The 25,914-nt window shown below is 42.0% G+C and overlaps 4 protein-coding genes across 4 annotated transcripts; 2 read left to right on the top strand and 2 right to left on the bottom strand.

The window, feature by feature from the left end:
* Positions 1–211: 211 nt before the first annotated feature.
* LOC143909451 (histone H4) lies at positions 212–4,104 on the top strand. The gene is made up of 2 exons (XM_077427444.1): positions 212–220; positions 3,736–4,104. Exon 2 carries the CDS (start codon positions 3,736–3,738, stop codon positions 4,045–4,047), a length of 312 nt encoding a protein of 103 aa, XP_077283570.1. The 5' UTR covers positions 212–220; the 3' UTR covers positions 4,048–4,104.
* Positions 4,105–5,469: 1,365 nt separating this feature from the next.
* Positions 5,470–10,765, bottom strand: LOC143909268 (histone H2B). Its single transcript, XM_077427176.1, has 2 exons — positions 10,720–10,765; positions 5,470–5,826 (listed from the first exon to the last, which is right to left on the bottom strand). The coding sequence occupies exons 1-2, from the start codon at positions 10,763–10,765 to the stop codon at positions 5,495–5,497; spliced, it is 378 nt and encodes a 125-aa protein (XP_077283302.1). The 3' UTR covers positions 5,470–5,494.
* A 256-nt stretch (positions 10,766–11,021) lies between these two features.
* Positions 11,022–11,421, top strand: LOC143909044 (histone H2A-like). Its single transcript, XM_077426934.1, has one exon. It carries the CDS (start codon positions 11,022–11,024, stop codon positions 11,394–11,396), a length of 375 nt encoding a protein of 124 aa, XP_077283060.1. The 3' UTR covers positions 11,397–11,421.
* A 13,885-nt stretch (positions 11,422–25,306) lies between these two features.
* Positions 25,307–25,681, bottom strand: LOC143909301 (histone H2A-like). Its single transcript, XM_077427221.1, has one exon. The coding sequence runs from the start codon at positions 25,679–25,681 to the stop codon at positions 25,307–25,309; it is 375 nt and encodes a 124-aa protein (XP_077283347.1).
* Between the last annotated feature and the right edge of the window lie 233 nt (positions 25,682–25,914).

Raw genomic sequence — 25,914 nt, forward strand, 5'->3', positions numbered from 1 at the left:
TGTCTAATATCGTTCTTAAATATTTAGATAAATGTTCAAAAACTATTTCAAGTGTATAATTAACGTAATAAAGTAATGAGATGGAATTGAAACCACCAATCGTAACACACAGAACAGTCACATCAGTCTTCAATACTCGACAATACAAATTATCATAGCTGACTAAAATAAATATTTTTTTGTATGAAATCATTCAGTAATTCTTATAAGAAATTTCCTTGTCTAATTGCAGTATTTATTTAAGTAGTAATAGGATTTATCAGCATAATAAGACATCGATTTCGTTTGTATGGAAAATATGGACATCGTCATATCAATGAATAATTTCATTATTCCTTTATTTTGATAACTTTTGTTTGTTAAATTTCATTTAAATATATTCTATAACATTGATACTCATGCAAAATTTCGTTATGAATTTAACATGCATACATATATTTATATTTAAAAAAATACACTTTGTAAACGTACATACATATTTATGCGTTGTAAACTGTAAAACACTTTTCAAACAGATTTTTCAATAGAATACACCCGTATAAATACATATTACAATTTATTCTTTGAATGAATTTGATATTCTATAGAAATTATAGATATAACTAGATTTTTTAAATAATAAAATTTTTATTTTATTTAAGTTAATTGTCCGCATATTTTAAAAATAATCAGCCTAAATTTTCTAATATAAATGCCGCTATGTCTTCCAATTAAACAATCATCATGTTTTGTAAAATTATGTACGTACAATAAACATGACAATTTTGTTAATTTAATCTGTGATTCTATTGATATATAATATACGTAATTCTTTACCGATATGTAATCCAAATACTAATTTATATTATGTTTGTTGTGTTAAAGACATATTTGGTTTTATAAATTGGATCTCAAAGTCGACGCTTAGTTTAAATAATATTTTTTGGTATCATTATTAAAAAATATGGTATATGTATGTATTGAGACGACGTAAATTATAATTGTTATTAATTTATATAAATTAGAATCCATATTTAAATGTTTAAAGTTATCAAAACAATTGAAATAATGTAATAACTACTGTAATGTAATTACTAATAAGCTGACATTTTAATAAACGAATATCTATTGGGAATACTAATGTAAAATGTCCAATATCAATACATCAATGACAGAACTTCTATAATAATTCATTATAATAAAATAAAAGGAGGATAAATGTATAATATTAGGCTTTTACAATAGAAAGTCGTGTAAAATAACGGATGCGCACGAAATCGAAAGAGACCATTCCAAGACAAGGACAGAAATAGCGGGTATTGTCAACCGTCGGCAGTGAATACATTTAATACAATATTTTTTATATCACAAACTAAAATTGTAAATATACCTACATGAGATTATCTGAACACAATGGAATACCTATAAATCTAGTACGTATTTAATATTTTATGAAATAATTTTATTAATTTAAAAACAATTACACGAAATATTGTTTATGATTATTTTTAGCCGATATTAATAAAATTTACTTTGATGATGCTTTTTTGTATTTCTCATTTTATCATTTTCATCAAATATGCATTTTAATGTATTATGATAGCATTGAATAGTTTGCATTTCGAAATAATGGTTATTTTGAAAATTATGTCAATAAAAATTAGATGCTAAATCTTTTCGTTAAAATTAAACATGAAAATGCTGAAATTGAACAAAAAATTATGGCAAAAATACGGGTCCCTTATAAAATACTCTACTGATGGTTATAGAACTGACACGGATACTGATATTCGATGATGAACATAAAAAATGAAGATGATTAAATTATTTTATATTAAACTTAACATGATAAATTTTCAATTCATTTCCAGTCCGATGTTGAGCACAGATATAAACTTGGTTAAACTTTCAACTTTTTGAATTGATTCGAAATGAAAACTGCTCAGTTAATAAAGGATCGTAATTTTTATTATGTTCCAAGCCATTTTTGGATCGAAAGTAAAAGAACCAAAATTTGAAATTAATATAAACGAGTTTCGCAATTTTATTTTTACCAAAAATAATTTAAACAAACGCTTTTTTATTTTATTTTTGTGTAGGGGGAAGGGATTTCAAGCTCCACCACTGAGGTTTTGAATTCGTTTTTAAAACCCAGTCGGTTGTTAATACAGTAATTGGATTATTACGCAGATTGCAATCGCCCAAAAGACAATTTTTGCCACGAAAATCACGAATACGTAAAATTTGGCACTCGTTTTACTCAATTGAACAATAAATTTTTAGCTGATAATCATAGACCGGCGCGAACTTGCACACCATTGTTCATTTTTATGGTGAACTTTTTTTTTGCTCTCTAGCTTTGTAGTTAAAACGCCCTATTTCCTGGAAAAAGCAGTATTACCAGCATAGGCCGGCACGACCAGAGTAATGTTATAATAACAGAAGGGCCCTTACGAATGAATAAATTGTGTCAATATTACGCGGTACGTCTAAATTTACGTATAAAAATGAATCCCATGTTGTTTATTATGTGTTTTTTAATGCATTGTGCAATATTTAACGATGCTTGCCCATCTTGCGAGTAATATAAACAAACAGAGAAGTTTTTATCGGACATACGTCGAGCACCAAGCATCAAATACGACTGATGCTAAAATTATTTAGGAATGTCTGTGGACAATCGTTACTTGACAACAATATAACGCCTAAAGCCACTTCTATTATTATAACTAGTGAGCGGCCCTAGGATGCGCCAGCTCGAAGTAAATGCTTTTCTTTTGTTAATTTCTACTGTTAACCTTTTTTTTTTTGCTCCTTAGAGCAAAAAAAAAGGTTATCAATAGAAATTACCAATAGGATCCCGTGTCAGCGCAATGATGCGCCGCTCTTTAATTATAACATTTCTCTGGGTACGAACCTGCGCACCATTGTTCATTTTAATGGTGAATTTTCCTCTTTCCTGGAAAAACATGCTTCACCGCCGAAGACTAATTACACTGAGCAACAAAAAATCACGTTTTTGAGTTACCAGAGCGGAGACTAACCAATCTTTACTAAGTTTGACCCACTGAATTCGAATATGATATTGATTCGAATAGAAATCCGTAAAAAAAAAATATTTTTGATTCGCTAGACAATTAATTAGAAGTATTTTAAAGCAATCAAATATAACAATAACTAGGAAAAATATCCGACTATTGATTCCAATACTCACTTTGAGTGTAACAATCCTAAATTTTGAGTTAAAGACCGCAAAAATCACGGATTTTTTTAAACGCTCATATCTCGTAAACGATCACCCACCATCAAAAATCAATATCATATTCGAATTCAGTGGGTCAAACTTAGTAAAGATTGGCTAGTCTCCGCTCTGGTATTTTTTTTGTTGCTCAGTGTTATCAGACTCACTTGGTACATGCAATAGCATTAATGAATTTAGTTACAAGGCTTCTTCTAATTTCACATTCATATTTCATACGAGTTTGCATTATTTTAAAATGTAAGTTTACCGAAATAAATTATTTAAATAAATAATATATTTTTGTATAACGATACAGGTAGTTTAATGATAAGAATATTTGGAAAAGCATATTTACTATTTATTAGTTCGATTGTGGCAAAGGTTGGTTGCACCTGACCGGCCGCGTGGGCTTAAATACGGGCGTTTTCGTGCTGGAAGCCATTCGCTCGCCAGAGTTCGTCCGGTTCGGACGTCTGTCAGCTGTTTTCACTTGACGAATCTTTCGCTAGCCGAAGATGACCGGTCGTGGCAAGGGAGGAAAGGGGTTGGGAAAAGGGGGCGCTAAACGTCACAGGAAGGTGTTGCGAGACAACATCCAGGGCATCACCAAACCCGCCATCAGACGTCTCGCCCGCCGTGGAGGAGTCAAGCGTATCTCGGGTCTGATCTACGAGGAAACCAGAGGTGTCCTCAAGGTATTCCTAGAAAACGTGATCAGGGATGCCGTCACCTACACCGAGCACGCCAAGCGCAAGACCGTCACTGCCATGGACGTGGTCTACGCCCTCAAGAGACAAGGACGCACCCTCTACGGATTCGGCGGTTAAACATCGCATGCTACTATAACATCTTCAATCTGCATATCAACAGGCATCAATTTCAAAACGGCCCTTTTCAGGGCCACCAACCTATTTAATAAACGAATCGGTTTCGTTTGAAGTCACATTGCAATAATAGCGCTTCATATTCACGTACGTGTAACGTGAGACATTGACAACGTTTCGTCATATCAGCAGTAGTGATATGTAATGGAATTTCTCAATGCATATAAATATATGCTGACATGGCATTAATAGAACAATGTTTCGCAAGTTTCATTTTTCATAAACAATGGGTTTCAAATATATTATTTGTCAAATCAACAGTCTATTAGTCATCAGTGTTGCAATAATTTAGGTGTCACGTCTCGAATGTGAAATTGCGGTGCACCTGGTTTTTCGCCATTTCTTATTAAACAAATTGAGACGTTTCATATTTGTATCTTGTGGGTAAAAGTTTACAGTCTTCACTCCCGTGCCTAGATTTGATATATTAATTGAGGAGAATTTTAATTTTGAACGAAATTTTAAGGCAAAGAATAAATAATGATTTTGATATTAAAGTTGAGGAAGTAATGCTTGACGATGAAGACTTTACATGTGAAAACTTTTCTGATAATGACTCCACTGGGGCTATATGCGAAGGTGTAAAAGAAGAGATGGTTGATGTAACTGATGATTCAACGGTATTTACTTTGAATTTGATTTGTGATTTTTAAATGCTTTTTATTATCACGAAATTATGTTCACAATACATCTTATATCTATTTTAATAGCTACTGATCTACTGATCAATTTCTATTTTACAATTTAATTTAATTTGGTTAGCAATCATAGTATTATGTTATTCTAATGTTAATCTACAGCATAATAGGAAAAAGAGCTCAAAAATCTATGCTCGTTGATGTAAATTTATTGTGTATTATAGTTATATTTTAAGCCATTTAACATGTCTGGTACCAAGCCGATATGGAGTGCATTACGTTTGGAAATTATTGTTATCTATTCGAAGTAATGGTAACAATAATTGTGGTTAATATTTAGTTGAATTATCGTGATGATCACAATATATAAATAGAGCAGGTAGAAAACGGCAAACAAAGTCGTATTAAAAAGATAAAAACAGTACAGTAAAAAAAGGTAGAATTGTGAGAAGTGACCATATACTTACCCAAAAAAAAAAAAACTGAGTAGGTATTGTGATATTTATAATAGCAGGTAGAAAAAATTAAGTACCAGCAATAAAAAAATAGGTAGCGGTACTGCTTATCTAGTCGATAATAATAATCCATTAGAATGAAAGGATTATAGTACGCCATAAAGTGTAGTAAATATATACCAATGTATGCAAGCGATGAAATTGTTAATTTTCAACCAAATTTTAGTTTGTAAAGAATATTGGTGGCCCTGAAAAGGGCCTTTTAAAATTGTATCAGAAGTGCAGGAGCGTCGTCGTTTATTTGGAGCTGGTGTACTTGGTGACGGCCTTTGTGCCTTCAGAGACGGCGTGCTTAGCCAACTCTCCCGGAAGTAAGAGACGGACTGCAGTCTGGATTTCCCGAGAAGTGATGGTGGAGCGTTTGTTGTAGTGGGCGAGACGAGAAGCCTCGGCTGCGATGCGCTCGAAGATGTCGTTGACGAAGCTGTTCATGATGCTCATCGCCTTCGACGAGATGCCGGTGTCGGGGTGCACCTGCTTCAACACCTTGTAGATGTAGATGGCGTAACTCTCCTTCCTCCTGCGCTTGTTCTTCTTCTTTCCATCCCCCTTCGAGATGTTCTTCTGGGCTTTGCCTCCAGATATAGAGAGTTCGCGCCCAGCGCCCGCAGTGCTCGGACGTGTCCCGCCGCGCAGTCGTTGTCGTTACCCGCGCTACAAACAGCTGTCTATAACAGCTGCGTCGCCGAAACCGCGATGTAACTACCGCTCGACTCTCCGAACGCGTCCCTCTGGGAATGAGAAGCTGTCCTAGCAACAGCCAAATAAACAAAAGTGATAGTGACAGTGACAAGTGACAAGTGACAGTGACACAACAAACAAAAAAAAAAAAAAAAACCCACCCACAAGATGGCCAGTGTGCGGCGCGATGGCCGTGGTGGCAGTGACACTAGCGCTAAAACGCATAAATTCACGGAACATGACTTTAAAAAACTCGTGAAGGCGTACCAAGAAATGAGGGAAGAAAACGCTTCCCTCAAAAAGTTAATCGCGACTCACGCAGCCCAACGAGCAGCTGACCAAGCAGCCCACTCCGCCCAACTGGGAAACCTCGCGTCAAACATGTCGCAGGCTCAGTCGACAACGACGACCACAAAGACGAAGGATATGGCCACATCCCCTCAGACGTCACCACGCAAAAACGGTAAGCGTAGAATGACGAGCCCACTCAACACCACACACACACAATTACAGTCGCCCCCACCCATCAGCAACAGATACGCGGCACTTGCGGAATCCGACTTCGACTCCGATTCCGAATCCGTGCAGTCTAACAAAATGGAGGTTACTTCCGCTGCCAAGTCCCCACCCGCATCAGCAGCCGCACCTGAACCCACACAACCACCCACACCTACACAATCACCCACACCTACCCAAACACCTGCACCTACACAAACACCTGCACCACAACCAGAGGAATACTCCTTCCCTGTTGGCATCATCCGAAATCGGAAACATATTCAGAAGCGTCCAATTCACAACACACCCACCCAACAAGCGGCCCTCAGCACACCGTCGGCAAACACGCCTCAAATTCGTACACCCCCCCAGACCACAAGCCCCGCTCACCCATCCAGAAACACCGTTTCGGATGTGCTTCCCAAACCTAAAGTTGCTCCAATCTTTCTAAGGTTGCCATCGGACTACAAGGTAGTTCAAAGGAAACTCGACGGACGTAACCTCAAATTCACAGCCGTCTACTCTGAAAACAGAGTCAAAATCACACCATGCACCATCGATGATTACCGCCAAATCACAAAAATGCTCCAAGATGAACAATTCCAATTCTATGCCCACCCTCTAACGGAAGACAAACCGCTCAAACTGGTCATTAGAGGCATTAGCCCCAACTATTCCGAGTCAGAAGTCCTCGCCGAGTTGGCCGATCTTGGCTACAAAGCCAGTAAAGCCACCGTCATGAAATCACGACGTGACAAGCGCGACATGCCCATGTTCACTGTCGAAACCACACGTGACGAAGAGGGGAAGAAGTTGTTCAACCTCTCCAGCATCTTCGGCCAACTGGTTCGCACCGAATCACTTCGCCGTGGTGATACTGTACCGCAGTGTCACCGCTGCCAAGGCTTCGGTCACGGCTCCTACAACTGCCATGTCGCCCCCCTGTGCATCAAATGTGCAGGACCCCATTTGACCACTGACTGTGTGTCAACAACCTCCACTCCAACTTGCACCAGCTGCAGAGGCCCTCACGTTTCCAGCTACAGAGGCTGCCCTTCAAATCCCAACAACAAAAGCAGGAAGAACTCCCGCCAACCCCGAAACCCCAACCCCTCCCACCCCCAACCAACGAAGACCAACGTACCGCAATATAGACACGAAAACTCAAATTTCCCTCCCCTAACCCCTCCCACCCAACAACCCAACATCAACACTAGCTGGAACCCAAACCAAGACCTTTCAAATCGGATGAGCAAAATCGAACAGTCCATTGACTCGATAAATGCCATCCTGCTCATGCTCACCCACCAACATAAAAAATGACTTGCTACCTCAAGATCGTTTACTGGAACGCCTGCAGCATACTCAGCAAGCGTGTCGAATTCGAGCAATTCTTGCTCCAACACTCCATTGATATCGCACTAGTAAACGAAACTTGGCTCAAACCTGGCAATCGACTAAACTTCCCAAACTACACCACATACAGAAACGACAGAATAGGCAAAGCCGCCGGCGGCACTGCCATATTCATCAAACACACAATTCAACACAACTTGGCCCCGCGGCCGATCACCACAGGGATAGAACTGACGTCGGTAGAAGTTTGGACTAACACTGGCACCCCACTCATCCTCCACGCAGTATACAACCCACCAAAACAACACTTACTCACCACAGACTTGGACAAAATATTCAACACCAACAAAGCCACCATTGCCGCAGGCGACCTTAACGCCAAACATTCCAGATGGAACAGTCAAGCCACTAACAATAATGGAAAAATTCTTTTAAGTTACTCCCAACTTTCAAACCCAAAAGTTTCCGTCACGGCCCCAGACGAACCCACAAGAATCCCCATTAACTTCAAAGGCAGACCCGATATCTTAGACATCGTTCTAACTCAAAATTTTCCGGGCGCGCAGTCCCTGACTGTAGTAAATGATCTTTCTTCCGACCATCACCCGGTCATACTAGAACTCACCAACACACCCGTAACTATAAACCCCATCCTCCGAAGTACCATATCTTGGGAGAAATTCTCAACTCTCCTTCATCACACCGTCACTTACCCCCACTCAATTCACACCACCCAAGAAATAGACTCCGCTATTAACATACTCACGGATGAAATACAGTCAGCCTTAGACGCCAGCACCACCACCACACCCCACTCCCCTTTGCACCCGCAAGCTTTACCCCCCGACATTCGCGATCTTATTCGCCTTAAGAATAGAGCTAGGAAGGCATTCCAAAGGTACAAGGACCCAATCCTCAAACAGCGAATGAACAGACTTCAACAAGACGTTAAAAATGCCTTGTGGCAACTACGAAACGACAACTGGGATACCAAACTCAGAGCGCTAGAAGACGGACATAACGGTTTCTGGAAACTGTCAAAAATCTTCAGAAGCAACGGCAACAGGATCGACAGGATCAAAGTTGGAGATAAGTTCGTCTACTCCACCGCCGATAAAGCGGAAGCCCTAGCCGACAGTCTCCAGGACCAATTCTCTCTCTCAAACTTCAACCTGCAAAGTGACTTTTGCCAAATGGTTGAAAGCTCCGTCAACAGCTACCTCGAAAACCCAGCCCCAGTACCCATTGTCGCCACTTCGCCGCTTGAAGTCCTAAACATCATCAAAACTATCGCCGCCAAAAAGGCCCCTGGCCCTGACGGAATTTCCAACAAAGCTCTAAAAGAACTCCCTCAAAAAGCCATCGCTGCACTCACGGCAATACTAAATGCCACCAACAGAATCTGCTACTTTCCGAGTCAATGGAAACTCGCCAATGTCATTCTCATCAGAAAACCCTACTCGAACCCCTCCCTCGCAACAAGTTACCGACCCATCAGCTTGCTATCCTCACTGAGTAAGATCCTGGAACGGATCTTAATCTCAAATCTCAACAGCGAAATCGCAAATATTGACCTTCTTCCCAAAACACAATTTGGCTTCAGACCCCAACACTCTGCCGTTCACCAGATTCACAGAGTTGTTGAAACCGTTATAGACGGTTTCGACCACAACATGTCTACTGGAGCAATCTTCCTAGACATTTCCAAAGCCTTCGATAAAGTCTGGCACTCTGGCCTCCTTTACAAAATGATTGCCGCCAACATCACCCCCCACTCAATACGTTCTATCGCATCCTTCCTAAGAGAAAGGAGATTTCAGGTCAAACTCAAGGACCGCATATCAACTCAGCGAGGCATCTCCGCTGGGGTACCCCAAGGCTCCATCCTCGGCCCCACGCTATTCAACCTTTACACACACGACATACCCACTCCTACACATAGGTACACAAACATCGCACAGTACGCCGACGACACGGCCATCTTAGCGAGCTCCGTCGGCCCCAAGGGAGTCTCGCTCGCCCTCCAGAAGTACTCGGACCAACTGGTAGCGTGGTACGATAAATGGCTGATGAAAATCAACCCGGATAAAAGTCAGGCAATATTCTTCTCCAGACGTAAAAAACGGTGCAAACCAGCCAAGCCAGTCATTATAAACGACAAACCAGTCAACTGGACCACGTCTACCCGCTACCTGGGGGTAATAATCGACCGCAAATTAACCTGGAGACCCCACATCACTAACGCGGTGCGTAAAGCTAGGGCAGTTGCGTCAAAGCTTTACCCACTATGCAAACCAAACAGCAAGCTCTCGCTTAAAAACAAGTGCTTGCTGTATAAATCCATCATCCGCCCACAAATCACGTACGCGAGCCCCGTGTGGGCTCACACTACCATCTCCAACAGATCCATACTCAGACTACAGACAATTCAAAACAAATTCTTGCGTGCCACGGGCAACTACGACTGGTACACAAGAAACACTATAATTCACAATGACCTAAGCATTGACTACCTCGACAAACACGTACACAAACTTGCCGTGAACTACTTCAAGTCTCTCGGCAAAATAGACAATCCCCTGATCAATTCCCTCAGTGTGACCAAACTCACGTCCAACCAAAGACCCATCGACATTCTGAAGATGGGTATAGGCTAAAATAGCACCCAATTTAATTAACCAGACTCAACCACCTCCAAACGGTCCATACCCGTTAACCACCCACTAACACACTAACCCCGACAGTATCCCACAGATGTTGCACTAATTTTGCTTAGTGTTCCAGATCGACAAACACCCCACAAGCGAGCAGCCGCCAGCCCGCACCACAAACATCACCGAGAGTCCGATCCCATACAACACGTTCGATGGATAGGTTAAGGGAGTGGCACTCCCTATAAACTATCGTTAAAACGCAGCCACAACTACTGCCTCCAGATTTCTTAGCGGCCTTACCACTCGTCTTGGGCGGCATTGTTAAAGAGAGCGGTCCGAAGAGACGTTGTCGATTCGAGAGAACGCTTCAGAATGAGTTGAAAACCGTTGAAAATCGGTTGTAGTCACTATGGGTGCACAGAGTCGACGGCAGAGGCGCTAGTTGCGTCACGACGTGCGCGCGCATACTCGTAGTGGTCACGTCAATAAATACAATCGCGTTGAATTCCTGAGGCATCCGCTGGCGAGCTCTCGCACCGTTCGCACGTTCCGTCACTACACACTCTCAACCCGACATGTCCGGCCGTGGTAAAGGAGGCAAGGTGAAGGGAAAGGCAAAGTCTCGCTCCAGCCGGGCTGGTCTCCAGTTCCCCGTGGGCAGGATCCATCGTCTGCTGAGGAAAGGCAATTATGCCGAGCGCGTGGGAGCCGGAGCCCCCGTCTACTTGGCTGCCGTCATGGAATATTTGGCCGCTGAAGTCCTCGAGTTGGCCGGAAACGCCGCTCGTGACAACAAGAAGACCAGAATCATCCCTCGCCATCTCCAGTTGGCCATCCGCAACGACGAGGAATTGAATAAATTGCTCTCTGGAGTGACCATCGCTCAAGGAGGCGTCCTGCCCAACATCCAAGCCGTCTTGTTGCCCAAGAAGACCGAAAAGAAGGCTTAGACGTAACATCCGACTACATGACGAAGAAAAAATACTGACGAAAAAATTTTAAGTTTGCCGTTCATATGCCCATCTCAAATAAAGGCCCTTTTCAGGGCCACCACTGCTCTTACAATCGGCTATATTTTTGACATGCACGTGTATTGCGATATATTTACTCTGATTTTGTAGTTTATATTAGATTAATTCCGACGATGTACACAAGTTGTCGGTAATGCCCGACCGACGCGATGATGGCAATCGCATTGATTATGTAATGAAATACAATTGGTAAAAATAGTGCCATTCTAGAGGTATGCTTTTATATAAAAGTTCACAGACGAACAAGTTGATAGATCAACCGTTGCCCTAATATACCCACAGACGTACAACATTGTTGGCCGACTACGTTGTTCGTCTGTGGGTGTCTTTATATTACATGCAAAATTTTCAAATTATGAGGTATGCATACCTCTTCGTTGAATTCGAAATGACAGCTGCACCCTGCAATAATACAGAGAACGTTACCTGCCCGGCCGGTTTGTTTGCTTTTGTCGGTTACTAAACCCAACCCCTCAGCCTTAAAAGTATAAACAAGAGATGTGGATGCCGTATATGTACCTATATGGTGCATAATAAAAATACATAAATAGCACTGAGCAACAAAAAATCACGTTTATGAGCAGAAATGCGCCAGCACAGAAAAAAATGGGATCCTTTTGTCAATTTCGCCGATCTCTGTTTATGAGTTAACAGAGCGGACACTAATCATTGATTCAGTGGCGTAGCGTTAATTCCAGGCGCCCCCCCGCAAAATATTTTAAGCCCCCCCCCCTATATATTCATATTATTTCCTCACAGCAAAATAACTTTCCAAATTAATAATTCATACCTCTTTTACGTAGAAAAACTTTTTTCTGGACTCATTGGCAAACACGACTATTTTGTTAAAATTTAATACTAATTATTGCTAATACTTAAAGACGATGTTGTGACATAGTTGACCTTAAGTAATTTCTAATAAGTTTCAACTTGTGAACGAGCGCTCCGTAGTGGCTACAGTTACCGGAAGCGTGAGGAACAAGATGATTTAAATTATAAAAATTACAAATGAAGAGTTTTGCCAAATTATGAACACGATCTTCTTTATTTTTACAAGGTTTATTTTCTTTTAAGCACGAACGGAAATCAAGTATCTGATCAGGCAACGATTTGTCAAAATCATTGACATATTAGTTGGCTAGAGACATAGCTTCATGATATACATATGTATATATATGTACATATATGTAAATCGTCATCTGATAATTGTTTTGCAGGAAAGCGAACTTTGAAACAATGTTTAAATAACGTGATACGAACCTTCATTTGCACTTAGGTTACGTTTAGTGCCGCATAAAAATTGTTCAAAATTTCTTTTAATGGATCCTGGAATCGTATATCATGCCTAACTTCATCAAAATGCTTTTAGATTCAATTTGGCTTCAACCCTAATATTGTTGAAATTGTTACGAATCCTTCAAATTTATTTCTAAAATTACTGATATCGCAATATGCATTTCTAATCATAGACTGAGCACCGATATCAGCGTTTTTTGATTGAAGGAACTTTGAAACAAAGTTGAGAATCCGAAGAATTTTTCAAGAAGCACGAGTAGGAGAATAAATTCGAAACTTTCCATTTTATTTTTTAGTCACTTTTCTTTGATTGTTCATCATTTCTTTTACTTTTTAAAATTATTTTTGTAAGAAATTTTAAAACATCTGTACATATACATATGTACCTACATATATATCGAAGTGCATTAATAGAGTCTAATCAAGCAGTCCATTGTTTAAAGTAACTGATGATGAATTTTCCTTAAAAACTTCCCACCTGTTAATATTGACAGCTAAAAATTTATAAATTTATAATGAAGAGTATTCAGAGGTAAGTGGAGTCAGGTCGAGGTACAAGAAAACACGCAGGCAGGTTCCAAGTCTTTATTAGCTGCTCGTCAGGTGGAGGCCAGGATCCGAATGCCACCGCTTCTTTGTGGCTGCGTTTTAACGATAGTTTATAGGGAGTGCCACTCCCTTAACCTATCCATCGAACGTGTTGTATGGGATCGGACTCTCGGTGATGTTTGTGGTGCGGGCTGGCGGCTGCTCGCTTGTGGGGTGTTTGTCGATCTGGAACACTAAGCAAAATTAGTGCATCATCTGTGGGATACTGTCGGGGTTAGTGTGTTAGTGGGTGGTTAACGGGTATGGACCGTTTGGAGGTGGTTGAGTCTGGTTAATTAAATTGGGTGCTATTTTAGCCTATACCATCTTTCAATGCCACCGTTCGAGAGCGCACCATACTTATAAATACTCAACGCTCAGCGCATACACGTATTACATGTGTATAATCATTGGTCAAGGAGTCTGGCGCAGCCATTGGCCGCAACGCCCGACTCCACCATTGGTCGGCGTCACCATGACGTCACCGGTCTACGGGCGTCTCTCTTAATAACTTTACACAACCCCCTTCTTAAGAGAGATCGTCCCGATCGACCCATTAATTATACGCAGTTACATACAATTATAAAACAGTTACATACATATAGGATCCGGATGGGAAGGATTCCAAGCGAAACGCACAGATTATGTGTCAGACTATTTATTGTAACATGTCTTCGGGCTTGCTCTCAAGTGACCATAACAACACGCATCCGGTCTCTCCCATGCATACCACACACATACTTTATCCCTAGCAGTTTGACCAACCACACATACGGCTCGGCTCGTTTAAAAATCATTCCTACATACATTACATAAAGTTATAGAACAGTAAAACTAAATTATAAAACAGTAACACTTAAAACAATTACGACAGTCAATATTCGACACGGCACGCCTCCGATCTCTCCTTTCACGACAAACGAGCCGGCCGTGCCGCTGGCGTCCAGTTTGTTCACTTCGGGTGTTTTGCGTGCACGGTGATCGGTCTGACCCGTAACAGGCCGATCACTGCTCGTTTCCCGAAGCCGCCTCCTCGTCGTCGTCTTCATCCTCGTCGTTCGTTGGCTCCAGCTTCCGGACCCTCTTCTTGCGGCACAACCGGCTAATGTGTCCCGTTTGTCCGCAGTTCCAGCACGTTGGAGTAGTAGTGGCTGGTCGCGCTGTCTGGTCCGATGACACCCATCGTGGGGGTCGCACGGCCGGTCGAGATGGTCTGAACGCTCCCGCGTCGGGACGTACTGTTCTCGACGTTGGTTGTGCCGACCGTTGTTCCTTCGCTTCGAAGATGACGGCTTGTCGTGTTGCGTCGGCTCTGGTTATCACGTCCGCTGTAGTCGGGGTGATCCGGAGCGCGCCAAGTTTGGCCCGTAGACTGGGGTACGTGAAGGAGTTCGCCGCTATGCACACGGTCATGCGTTCGACTGCTTCGGCGTTCGTGTGGACGCCCTCCAGCATGTCTTCGCAGAGGGCTCGTATCGCATCTACGTGTTCCGCGGCTTGTTCTTCCGCACTCCATCTTCTCTGCTCCGCTGCCGCATGGCATGCAATCGGTGTGCCCTGTCGTCTGAAGCATATCTCTGATCTCTGTGGTTCTGGATGTACGTGGGCTTTCGGCTGCGTTGGTTTCGCAGACTTCTCCCAGGACTGCAAAAACGTGGCGAAGGTGTTTTGCAGGGACTGGACCTGCTCTTGGCAGCTCGCCATTCCCTGGCTTAGCTCCTTGTAGCTCGACTGCGGTGTCCTTGGCACCCGGCTCCTCGGCTCCTCCCGGCTCCTCGGCTCCTCCCGTCTCCGTCCTCTGTTGCTCGGCTCCCCAGGGCTTTGTTCTCGATTCGGCTCCATTTCTTCCGGCAGCGATGAAGATCCTGAATCCGCACCTTTGTGGCTCCTTGTCCCAACCATGTAGATCCCACTTCTACCCAACCATGTAGATCCCAGGTCGAGGTACAAGAAAACACGCAGGCAGGTTCCAAGTCTTTATTGCTGCTCGTCCGGTGGAGGTCAGGATCCGAATGCCACCGATCGAGAGCGTACCATTCTTATATCATGGAGCGCTCAGCGCATGCACGTATTATCATTGGTCAAGGAGTCTGGCGCAGCCATTGGCCGCAACGCCCGACTCCACCATTGGTCGGCGTCACCATGACGTCATCGGTCTACGGGCGTCTCTCTTCGTAACTTTACAATATATTTTTACGTTTTTACGCCTCATATAATTTTATTTTATTGTTTTAACACGTTGTTTTAACAAAAATATATACAAGAATAAGAGAGAATTTTCAGCTATATTTAAATACAATAAAACGCGATGCAAATAGATTAAAAAATAACAGAGGTTTTTAAAAAAATTATTGCAAATAAATTACAGAAGAAATTAAAAAATCCGCAAAAAGGGTACGCCGCTTTGCGGCACCCCCCAAGCCTCGGCGCCGCCCCGCATTGTGGGGTCTGCGGGTGCGGTAGTTACGCCACTGCATTGATTAGTAATCAATCTTTACTAAGTTTGACTCAATTAGAATACGATAATGAATTTTGTTGGTTCACTCTGGTTTACGAGATGTGAGCGTTTAAAAAAATGCGTGATTTTTACAGTTTTTTTTGTCTTTAACTCAAAATCTAGTATTGCTGTTCAAAATGAGTATTGGAATCAATAGTCAGATGTTTTTCCTATTGATTGTGATATTTCAGTGCTTTAAAATACTAAAGTCAAATATATATATTTTTTTCGTGATATTATGCGTTTATTTGGCCAGTTTTTTTTTTTTTTTTATTTCACCACGTTTATAACGATTGCTTTTCTATCTCAATATAATCTAATTTCGATCTAATATATACGTATTGTGACATTTTTAAAAAGTATTTCATTAAATACTAGTTGTTTTACCCGGCTTCGCTCAGGCTTTGTAATATATCAACTTAAACAATCTAATTAAAGCGAATCTAATAGCAAATCTTAATTTGTTTTTTTTATTAAATTTATTTCAATCGAAAAAAAATAATTTAAACATATCAATTCGTCGTCATAGAAACTTTGATTTGTTTTCGAAGCTCCCAACAAATCTTACATACATACATACAAAGTCTCTTTCGAAATTATATATTTGATCTACTGATATACTGTTAAAACAAAACAGCCCTTTTCAGGGTCACAACAAATATATTTCAGATTTATTTCTCTCCATGTACAAATATTTTTTTCAGTCGTGATTTTCTAATCTAAACAATCATACAAAATCTCTGAGATCTATAATAAAAAACTAATTTTTTTTTTTGTAGCAGCCTTGGCACCTTCATCACCTATGTATATAAAATGCGTATATACCGTCGCGGTTTCGGAAACCGGAACACTTGTGATTTTACGATTTTTGGGCAATAAAAATATTGTCCCTTTAGGTGTGTGGTTTTTAACGATCGGGTCTTTTAAATATGATTGTGTAACGTGGGGTGAAGTGGGTGGCTTTGACTGAACAGGGAAAGACCAGCAGAGATGGGAGTCTAAAGGAAACGACAGTTCTCAGAGAAAGCTGTGGTCCGACTCGACTTCCGAGTAGTAGTGGGTAATATTTTATAGATAGTTCCATGGAGTTTACTCCATGCCTATCGATCTAGCGAATTATCTGGGATCCGATTCGCGGTGATGTTGTGGTGCGGGCTGGCGGCTGCTCGCATTGCTGATTTGGATGGCTAGAACACTAAGCATAGGTTAGTGCATTAACTATGGGATACTGTTACGGTTAGTATGGTTAGTTTTATATTTAGAGGCTATAGTATTATGTTAGTGGCTTGGTTAACTTAACTTATGGTTACTGTTGTCATAATATATATTTACAGATTAATTCTATCTATCCTAGTTTAGCCTATACCCATCTTCAAGATGTCGATGGGCCTTTGATTGATCGTGAGTTTGGTCTCACCGAGGGAATTTATAAGAGGGTTGTCTATCTTGCCGAGAGACTTGAAGTAGTTCACGGCAAGTTTGTGTACGTGTTTGTCAAGGTGGTCAATGTTTAGGTCATTGTGAATTATAGTGTTTCTTGTGTACCAGTCGTAGTTGCCCGCGGCACGCAAGAATTTGTTTTGAACTGTCTGTAGTTTGAGTATGGATGTATTGGAGATGGTAGTGTGAGCCCACACGGGGCTCGCGTACGTGATTTGTGGGCGGATGATAGATTTATACAGCAAGCACTTGTTTTTAAGCGAGAGCTTGCTGTTGGGTTTGCATAGTGGGTAAAGCTTTGACGCAACTGCCCTAGCTCTGCGCACCGCGTTAGTGATGTGGGGTCTCCAGGTTAATTTGCGGTCGATTATTACCCCCAGGTAGCGGGTAGACGTGGTCCAGTTGACTGGTTGGTCGTTTATAATGACTGGCTTGGCTGGTTTGCACCGTTTTTTGCGTCTGGAGAAGAATATTGCCTGACTTTTATCCGGGTTGATTTTCATCAGCCATTTATCGTACCACGCTACCAGTTGGTCCGAGTACTTCTGGAGGGCGAGTGAGACTCCCTTGGGGCCGACGGAGCTCGCTAAGATGGCCGTGTCATCGGCGTACTGTGCGATGTTTGTGTACCTATGTGTAGGAGTGGGTATGTCGTGTGTGTAAAGGTTGAATAGCGTGGGGCCGAGGATGGAGCCTTGGGGTACGCCAGCGGAGATGCCTCGCTGAGTTGAAATGCGGTCCTTGAGTTTGACCTGAAATCTCCTTTCTCTTAGGAAGGATGCGATGGATCGTATTGAGTGGGGGGTGATGTTGGCAGCAATCATTTTGTAAAGGAGGCCAGAGTGCCAGACTTTATCGAAAGCTTTGGAAATGTCCAGGAAGATTGCTCCAGTAGACATGTTGTGGTCGAAGCCGTCTATAACGGTTTCAACAACTCTGTGAATCTGGTGAACGGCAGAATGTTGGGGTCTAAAACCAAATTGTGTTTTGGGAAGAAGGTCAATTTTTGCGATTTCGCTGTTGAGATTTGAGATTAGGATCCGTTCCAGGATCTTACTCAGTGAGGATAGCAAGCTGATTGGTCGGTAACTTGTTGCGAGGGAGGGGTTCGAGTAGGGTTTTCTGATGAGAATGACATTAGCGAGTTTCCATTGACTCGGAAAATAGCAGATTCTGTTGGTGGCATTTAGTATAGCTGTGAGTGCAGCGATGGCTTTTTGAGGGAGTTCTTTTAGAGCTTTGTTGGAGATTCCGTCAGGGCCAGGGGCCTTTTTGGCGGCGATGCTTTTGATAATATTTTGGACTTCAAGCGGCGAAGTGGCGACAATGGGTACTGGGGCTGGGTTTTCGAGGTAGCTATTGACGGAGCTTTCAACCATTTGGCAAAAGTCGCTTTGCAGATTAGAGTTTGAGAGCGAGAATTGGTCCTGGAGACTGTCAGCTAGGGCTTCCGCTTTATCGGCGGTGGAGTAGACAAAATTATCTCCAACTTTGATCCTGTCGATCCTATTGCCGTTGCTTCTGAAGATTTTTGACAGTTTCCAGAAACCGTTATGTCCGTCTTCTAGCGCTCTGAGTTTGGTATCCCAGTTGTCGTTTCGTAGTTGCCACAAGGCGTTTTTAACGTCTTGTTGAAGTCTGTTCATTCGCTGTTTGAGGATTGGGTCCTTGTTTCTTTGGAATGCCTTCCTAGCTCTATTCTTAAGGCGAATAAGATCGCGAATGTCGGGTGGTAAAGCTTGCGGGTGCAGGGGAGAGTGGGGAGTGGTGGTGGTGCTGGCTTCTAGGGCTGACTGTATTTCGTCAGTGAGTACGTTAATAGCCGAGTCTATCTCTTGGGTGGTGTGAATCGAGTGGGGGTAAGTGACGGTGTGATGAAGGAGAGTTGAGAATTTCTCCCATGATATGGTACTTCGGAGGATGGGGTTTATAGTTACAGGGGTGTTGGTGAGTTCTAGTATGACCGGGTGATGGTCGGAAGAGAGATCATTTACTACAGTCAAGGACTGCGCACCTGGAAAATTTTGAGTAAGAACGATGTCTAAGATATCAGGTCTACCTTTGAAGTTAATGGGGATTCTTGTGGGTTCATCTGGGGCCGTGACGGAGACTTTTGGGTTTGAGAGTTGGGAATAACTAAGGAGAATTTTCCCATTATTGTTAGTGGCTCGACTGTTCCATCTGGAATGTTTGGCGTTAAGGTCGCCTGCGGCAATGGTGGCTTTGTTGGTGTTGAATATGTTGTCTAAGTCGGTGGTGAGTAAGTGTTGATTTGGAGGGTTGTAGACTGCGTGGAGGATGAGTGGGGTGCCGGTGTTGGTCCAAACTTCTACCGACGTCAGTTCTATTCCTGTGGTGATCGGCCGCGGGGCCAAGTTGTGTTGGATCGTGTGTTTGATGAATATGGCAGTGCCGCCGGCGGCTTTGCCTATTCTGTCGTTTCTGTATGTAGTGTAGTTTGAGAAGTGTAGTCTATTACCGGGTTTGAGCCAAGTTTCGTTTACTAGTGCGATATCAATGGAGTGTTGGAGCAGAAATTGCTCGAATTCGACACGCTTGCAGAGTATGCTGCAAGCGTTCCAGTAAACGATCTTGAGGTAACAAGTCATTTTTTCTGTCGGGTGAGCATGATCAGGATGGCATTTATCGACTCAATGGACTGTTCGATTTTGCTCATCCGATTTGAAAGGTCTTGGTTTTGATTTGGGTTCCAGCTGGTGTTGATGTTGGTTTGTTGGGTGGGTGGGGTTAGGGGAGGAAAATTTGTGTCTACGTGTCTGTATTGCGGTACGTTGGTCTTCTTTGGTTGGGGGTGGGAGGGGTTGGGGTTTCGGGGTTGACTGGAGTTCTTCCTGCTTTTGTTGTTGGGATTTGAAGGGCAGCCTCTGTAGCTGGAAACGTGAGGGCCTCTGCAGCTGGTGCAGGTTGGGGTGGAGGCTGTTGACGCACAGTCAGTGGTCAAATGGGGTCCTGCACATTTGATGCATAAGGGGGCGACATTGCAGTTGTAGGAGCCATGTCCAAAGCCTTGGCAGCGGTGGCACTGCGGTACAGTGTCACCACGACGAAGTGATTCGATGCGAACCAGTTGGCCGAAAATGCTGGAGAGGTTGAATAATTTCTTCCCCTCTTCGTCGCGTGTGGTCTCGACTGTGAACATGGGCATGTTGCGCTTGTCACGTCGTGATTTCATGACGGTGGCTTTACTGGCTTTATAGCCAAGTTTGGCCAGTTCGGCGAGGACTTCCGATTCGGAGTAGTTGGGGTTAATGCCTCTAATGACTACTTTGAGCGGTTTGTCTTCCGTTAGAGGGTGGGCATAAAACTGAAATTGTTGCTCTTGGAGCAATTTCGTGATTTTACGGTAATCATCGATGGTGAGAGGGGAGATTTTTACTCTGTTTTCAGAGTAGACGGCCGTGAACTTGTAGTTATGTTGGTTGAGTTTCCTTTGAACTGCCTTGTAGTCCGATGGCAACCTAAGGAAGATTGGAGCAACCTTTGCTCTTTGGACATTTTGTGAAGGAGTGTCAGAGACGGTGTTTCCAGATGGGTGAGCGGGGCTTGTGGTTTGAGGGGGTGCACGAATTTGTGCTGTGCGAGGGGTTTGGGGCGTATTTGCCGACGGGGCGCTGGGGGCCGCTTGTTGGGTGGGCACGTCGCGAGTTGGACGCTTTTGTGTAACATTCCTGTTACGGATTATGCCAACCGGGAATAAGTAGTCTTCCGGTTGTGGTGCCGGGGTTTTTGTAAGTGCGGGTACAGCTGCTGATGCAGGTGGGGACTTGGCAGTGGCGGTAACCTCCATTTTGTTGGAGTTGGATTCGGAATCGAAATCGGGGTCGGAGTCGAGTTCCGCGAGTGGCGCGTATCTGTTGCTATTGTGTGGGGGCGACTGTGGTTGTGTGCGTGTGGTGTTGGGCGGGCTTACCATTCTACGCTTACCGTTTTTTTTTTTAGGTGACGTCTGGGGGGATGTGGCCATGTCCTTCGTGGTCATCATCGACTGGGACTGCGTCATGTTTGACGCAAGGTTTCCCAGTTGGGCGGAGTGGGCTGCTTGGTCAGCAGCTCGTTGGGCTGCGTGAGTCGCGAGAATCGACTCGATGGTCTTTTTGAGGGAAGCGTTTTCTTCCTTCACGGTTCGAAACGCCTCCAATAGTTCACTGAAGTCGTCTCTAGTGATTGTTTGTTTTTGTTTTTGTGTTTGTGTATTAGTCTCCTTGTCACTACGACTATCACGTTGTGGTGGGTTACCCATCTTGTGGGTGGGTTTGTGGGTGGGTGGGTGTCACTGTCACTTGTCACTTGTCACTGTCACTATCACTGTGTTTTTTTTGTTACTGTTGTTAGGACAGCATCTCGTTCCCAGAGGGACACGTTCGAAGTATCGAGTCGTAGTTACATCGCGGTTTCGGCGATGCAGCTGTTAACGACACAGCTGTGTGTAACGCGGGAAACGACAACTACAGCCTCGACTTCCGAAGGAAAGGGCGCTTCTTTTATAGCTGAGAAAGTAGCGGTACTTTCTCCCACTCCCCAGCATCCGAGGGCGGGGGTAGTTTCCCCCCCACTCCTTCGGCTGCGGGGGCGTACGTTACACTTGTTTTCTACGATTTGAGTTCAGTTTAGTGTGAGCTGTCGAGGTTTACGGATCGAAATCGTCGAAAATAAAAATAACATGCAAAAATACATTTAACTATCATTGGAGGAGAATATAAAAATCGCGGCTTTGGCAGACTCTGGACATTCATTGCGATCAATTTCTCAACAAATTGGACGTTATGTATCTACTGTGTCAAGAATAATGAAAACGAAAAAGGATTCTGGAACTTTTGCTCGTAAGAAGGGGACAGGACCGAAAAGATGCACATCCGAGAGACAAGATCGCCTGATAACTCTATTATCTTTACGGCAACGGCTCAAAACTGCTGTAGAGATAAGAAAAGAGATCTCGGATCAATTTTCAATTAAAATTAGTGCTCGTGTAAAATATAAAATTAAGTAAATGCTCTGCAAAAAAGAGATATCCAGAGTGATTAATCGACATTCCAATATCATTACCAAACAAAAGAAAAATAATAGACCTAGGTTGGACCCTTGGGGTACACCAGATGAAGCCTGATATTATTCCGATCGATGAATACCGCAAGAAACATAATGCTTGCTGTTCGTTAAATAATCGGCACTATAACCAGATAAACTAAACCAAAAATAGAAAGCTTTCGAATGAGAATGCCATGGTCAACCTTATCAAAGGCCTTTTCAAAATCAGTATAAATAACGTCTGCCTGTAGTGAAGAATCAAGAGATTTGCCAATTAATTTAGAAACGTATAATAGATTCGATACAAAAGAACTGTTGCAAAGAACAAATTTGATTGATCAACAATGCTGTTGATCAATCAAATATTGGCTACAATGATTAAAAATGAATCTATGAAGAATTATTTCGAATACCCTTTTCACAATTGTTAATATATCGACGATGATAGGATGCCGTCAGAGACCTGATTTTAGTGCTCAAATTGGAAAATATATATCAAAATCAATGGGGTTCCGAAACCTCTTCCATATCTTATGGAAAGAGTGTTTCCGATTGATCACGTATATTACCTCTAAATCAAACCATTTCGGAAAAGATCTTGTGTTGTCAAATGAAGGTTTTTTCAGAAATAAACAATTAAAAACATGACTGCATCATTAACATCTGTTCTCTCAAAAACTCTACTCCAATCCTGAGACAACAACAACGAGTTCAACCTGCCAATTGACTTTAACCAAATATCCATCCAAGTTTATGCAGTTGCTCAGACGGCACAGTTACCAACAGATACATTGCCATAAATTAATTTTAACCCTAACCTTAAGTTAAGTTCACCAAACTACTAACATAAAATTATAACTGCTAAACATAAAACTAACCACACTAACCGTAACAGTATGCCATGGCTAATGCACTAACTTGTGCTTAGTGTTCTAACCACCTTAATACCAGTAAAAAAGTGAATCGTCACCAGCCCGCACCACAACATCAACGCGAACTAGATCTTATATAATACTAGATGTATTACCCGGTTTCGCTCGGTATTTGTAATATAAACCGCTTAAACATGACTAATCAAATAGTAAACATTTTATTAAAAAAAAATAATTTTAAAATTTAAAATTTAATTTCTTTTCCTGCTAAGGCTTCGCCCCCAGCGCTCCCTGAGCCTTTGCCGAAAAAAAAAAAATAATAATTAATACGAGCAAAATTCCATCGCAATGATGAAACTCCAACAGATGAACAAGCTGAAGCTGCTCTCTTAGAAGATAAAAACAAAAGCTCAATTTGTAATGCATCATGATATAGGTCTTCAGGGATGATCGCAGTTCCTTTTGGGCATGGGTATCATCGTTGCTGACACATTAGATTCATTCACTAACATAATATCGAGCATACTTGGACGAATGGGTGAACCAACTTGTACTAAGTCGCAATAAGAAATAACAAAATTGAATTTATTGCAGATAGATATTAGTACTCGGCAAATTAAAAATCGCCCATTATTAACAAAATGTCACGCTCATTCATAAAATCACGTACATTTATCATATACGTAAACAATAAGTCATATATATACATACATTCTCATTCGCAGGGGGTGGAATTTCAAAGATAAGTCCCCTCACCCATAAGTCCTCGCCAGAAGGAGTTTTCAAAGATCTTCATTCTGGCAGACCGCAACCAGACACGAGAAGCAAATAAAACTCCCCCACCCACCACATCATCTAACCATGAAGAGTCAAACAATTCGGAATCAAAAACGATGGCGTTAACCATGTTTCGGTTAGCGCCACAATATTACCTGAAACACTATACATTGCCGTATTAAACGCTGCCACCTTGGTCCTGAGACCGCGTACGTTTTGGTAATATACATATGTATTTAAGGCTCATTTCGTTTTTCAATAACACTGAGCAACAAAAAAAATTAGCAGAGCGAAGACTTACCAATCTTTACTAAGTTTGACCCGCTGAATTTGAATATGATAATGATTTTTGTTGGTTAGTGATCGTTTAAAAAATGTGCGATTTCTATAGTTTTTTTGGCTATTGCGGTCTAAAAATCTAGCATTGGATGTGCTCAAAGTGAGTATTGGAATCAATAGTCAGATGTTTTTCCTATTGATTGTTATTTTTTTTTGTTTTAAAATACTTATAATTAATTTTCTAGCGAATTTTAAAAGTTAAAAATGATTTTTTTTTTTTTACGGATTTTTTCTCCGTGCTATTTTGCGTTTATTTGGCTAGTTTTTTATTTCACCACATTCATAAGGATTGGTTTTCTAGTAAAGTCTCTGCTCTGGTAACTCAAAAACGTGATTTTTTGTTGCTCAGTGTAATTTATGAAATGGTGCTTACAAAATGTATGTTCGTCGAATACGGGTTTGTTGAATAGCAAGATACCGAACCACGAGGACACCTAATTTCATAATTGGTCAAATGTAAAATTTTTACGTTGCCGGATAGATGGCACTTTTGTACTAATAATTTCAAAATTATTTAAATCAAATGTGTAATATCGTTTTTGATGGTGAAGTATTTTTCCATATATCTATGTATCTAATATATAATTTCGAAAGAGACTTTGTAACTATTGTTGTTTCGCAGAAAAATAAATGAATATTCAAATAAATATTTAAAATATTTACTATGAGATTGGCCATGTTTAAGCTGTTTGTATTACAAATAACACTAGTTATAGATTGATTAGTCTCCGCTCTGATAATTTATTTTTTTGCTCGTGCTATTATACATTGATGATGATATAAATACATACGTATATTTTCGTTTGGGTTGACTAATTTTATATTTTTATTTATCAGCATCCATTTCGTAAATAAATACGACAAAAAATTTTAATTGCAGTAGTGAAAATATTGTCATGACCGAGCAGACGCTCAAAAATATTGGTGGCCCTGAAAAGGGCCGTTTGATTGTAAGGAACAGACTCGTTTATCGTTTAAGCTTTCTTTTCGGTTTTCTTGGGCAACAAGACAGCTTGGATGTTGGGCAGGACGCCTCCTTGAGCGATTGTCACTCCAGAGAGCAATTTGTTCAACTCCTCGTCGTTGCGGATGGCCAGTTGGAGATGGCGGGGGATGATTCTGGTCTTCTTGTTGTCGCGAGCGGCGTTTCCGGCCAACTCGAGGACTTCAGCGGCCAAATATTCCATGACGGCGGCCAAGTAGACGGGGGCTCCGGCTCCCACGCGCTCCGCGTAATTGCCTTTCCTCAGCAGACGATGGATCCTGCCCACGGGGAACTGCAGACCAGCTCGGCTGGAGCGCGACTTTGCCTTTCCCTTCACCTTGCCTCCTTTACCACGGCCGGACATGACGAGTTGAAGGTGTGTAGCGACGGAGTGAAAGCGAGCACGGTGCGGACTAGCGCACGGTGCGAGAGACGGCGAGCGAATGACAAAAATTTGTTTATACCCGTATTTATGAACACGACCACAACGTTCACGCTGTTGCGCAATACAGACACATCTGCCGTCGACGCGGAGGGGCGAAGTAGCCACAAGGAAATTTTAGCAGTTTGAAATTCATTCTGAAGCGTCCTCTCGTA

The sequence above is a fragment of the Arctopsyche grandis genome, chromosome 3 (genome assembly GCF_051622035.1).
Source record: "Arctopsyche grandis isolate Sample6627 chromosome 3, ASM5162203v2, whole genome shotgun sequence".
Classification (NCBI taxonomy): Eukaryota; Metazoa; Arthropoda; class Insecta; order Trichoptera; family Hydropsychidae; genus Arctopsyche; species Arctopsyche grandis.

Coding starts and splice junctions, on each gene's coding strand:
- LOC143909268 (XM_077427176.1), bottom strand. CDS start 10,765: ATGCCGCCCAAGACGAGTGGTAAGGCCGCTAAGAAATCTGGAGGCA. Junction 5,827..10,719: donor CGCTAAGAAATCTGGAGGCA/GTAGTTGTGGCT, acceptor CTGGAGGCAAAG/CCCAGAAGAACATCTCGAAG.
- LOC143909044 (XM_077426934.1), top strand. CDS start 11,022: ATGTCCGGCCGTGGTAAAGGAGGCAAGGTGAAGGGAAAGGCAAAGTCT.
- LOC143909451 (XM_077427444.1), top strand. CDS start 3,736: ATGACCGGTCGTGGCAAGGGAGGAAAGGGGTTGGGAAAAGGGGGCGCT.
- LOC143909301 (XM_077427221.1), bottom strand. CDS start 25,681: ATGTCCGGCCGTGGTAAAGGAGGCAAGGTGAAGGGAAAGGCAAAGTCG.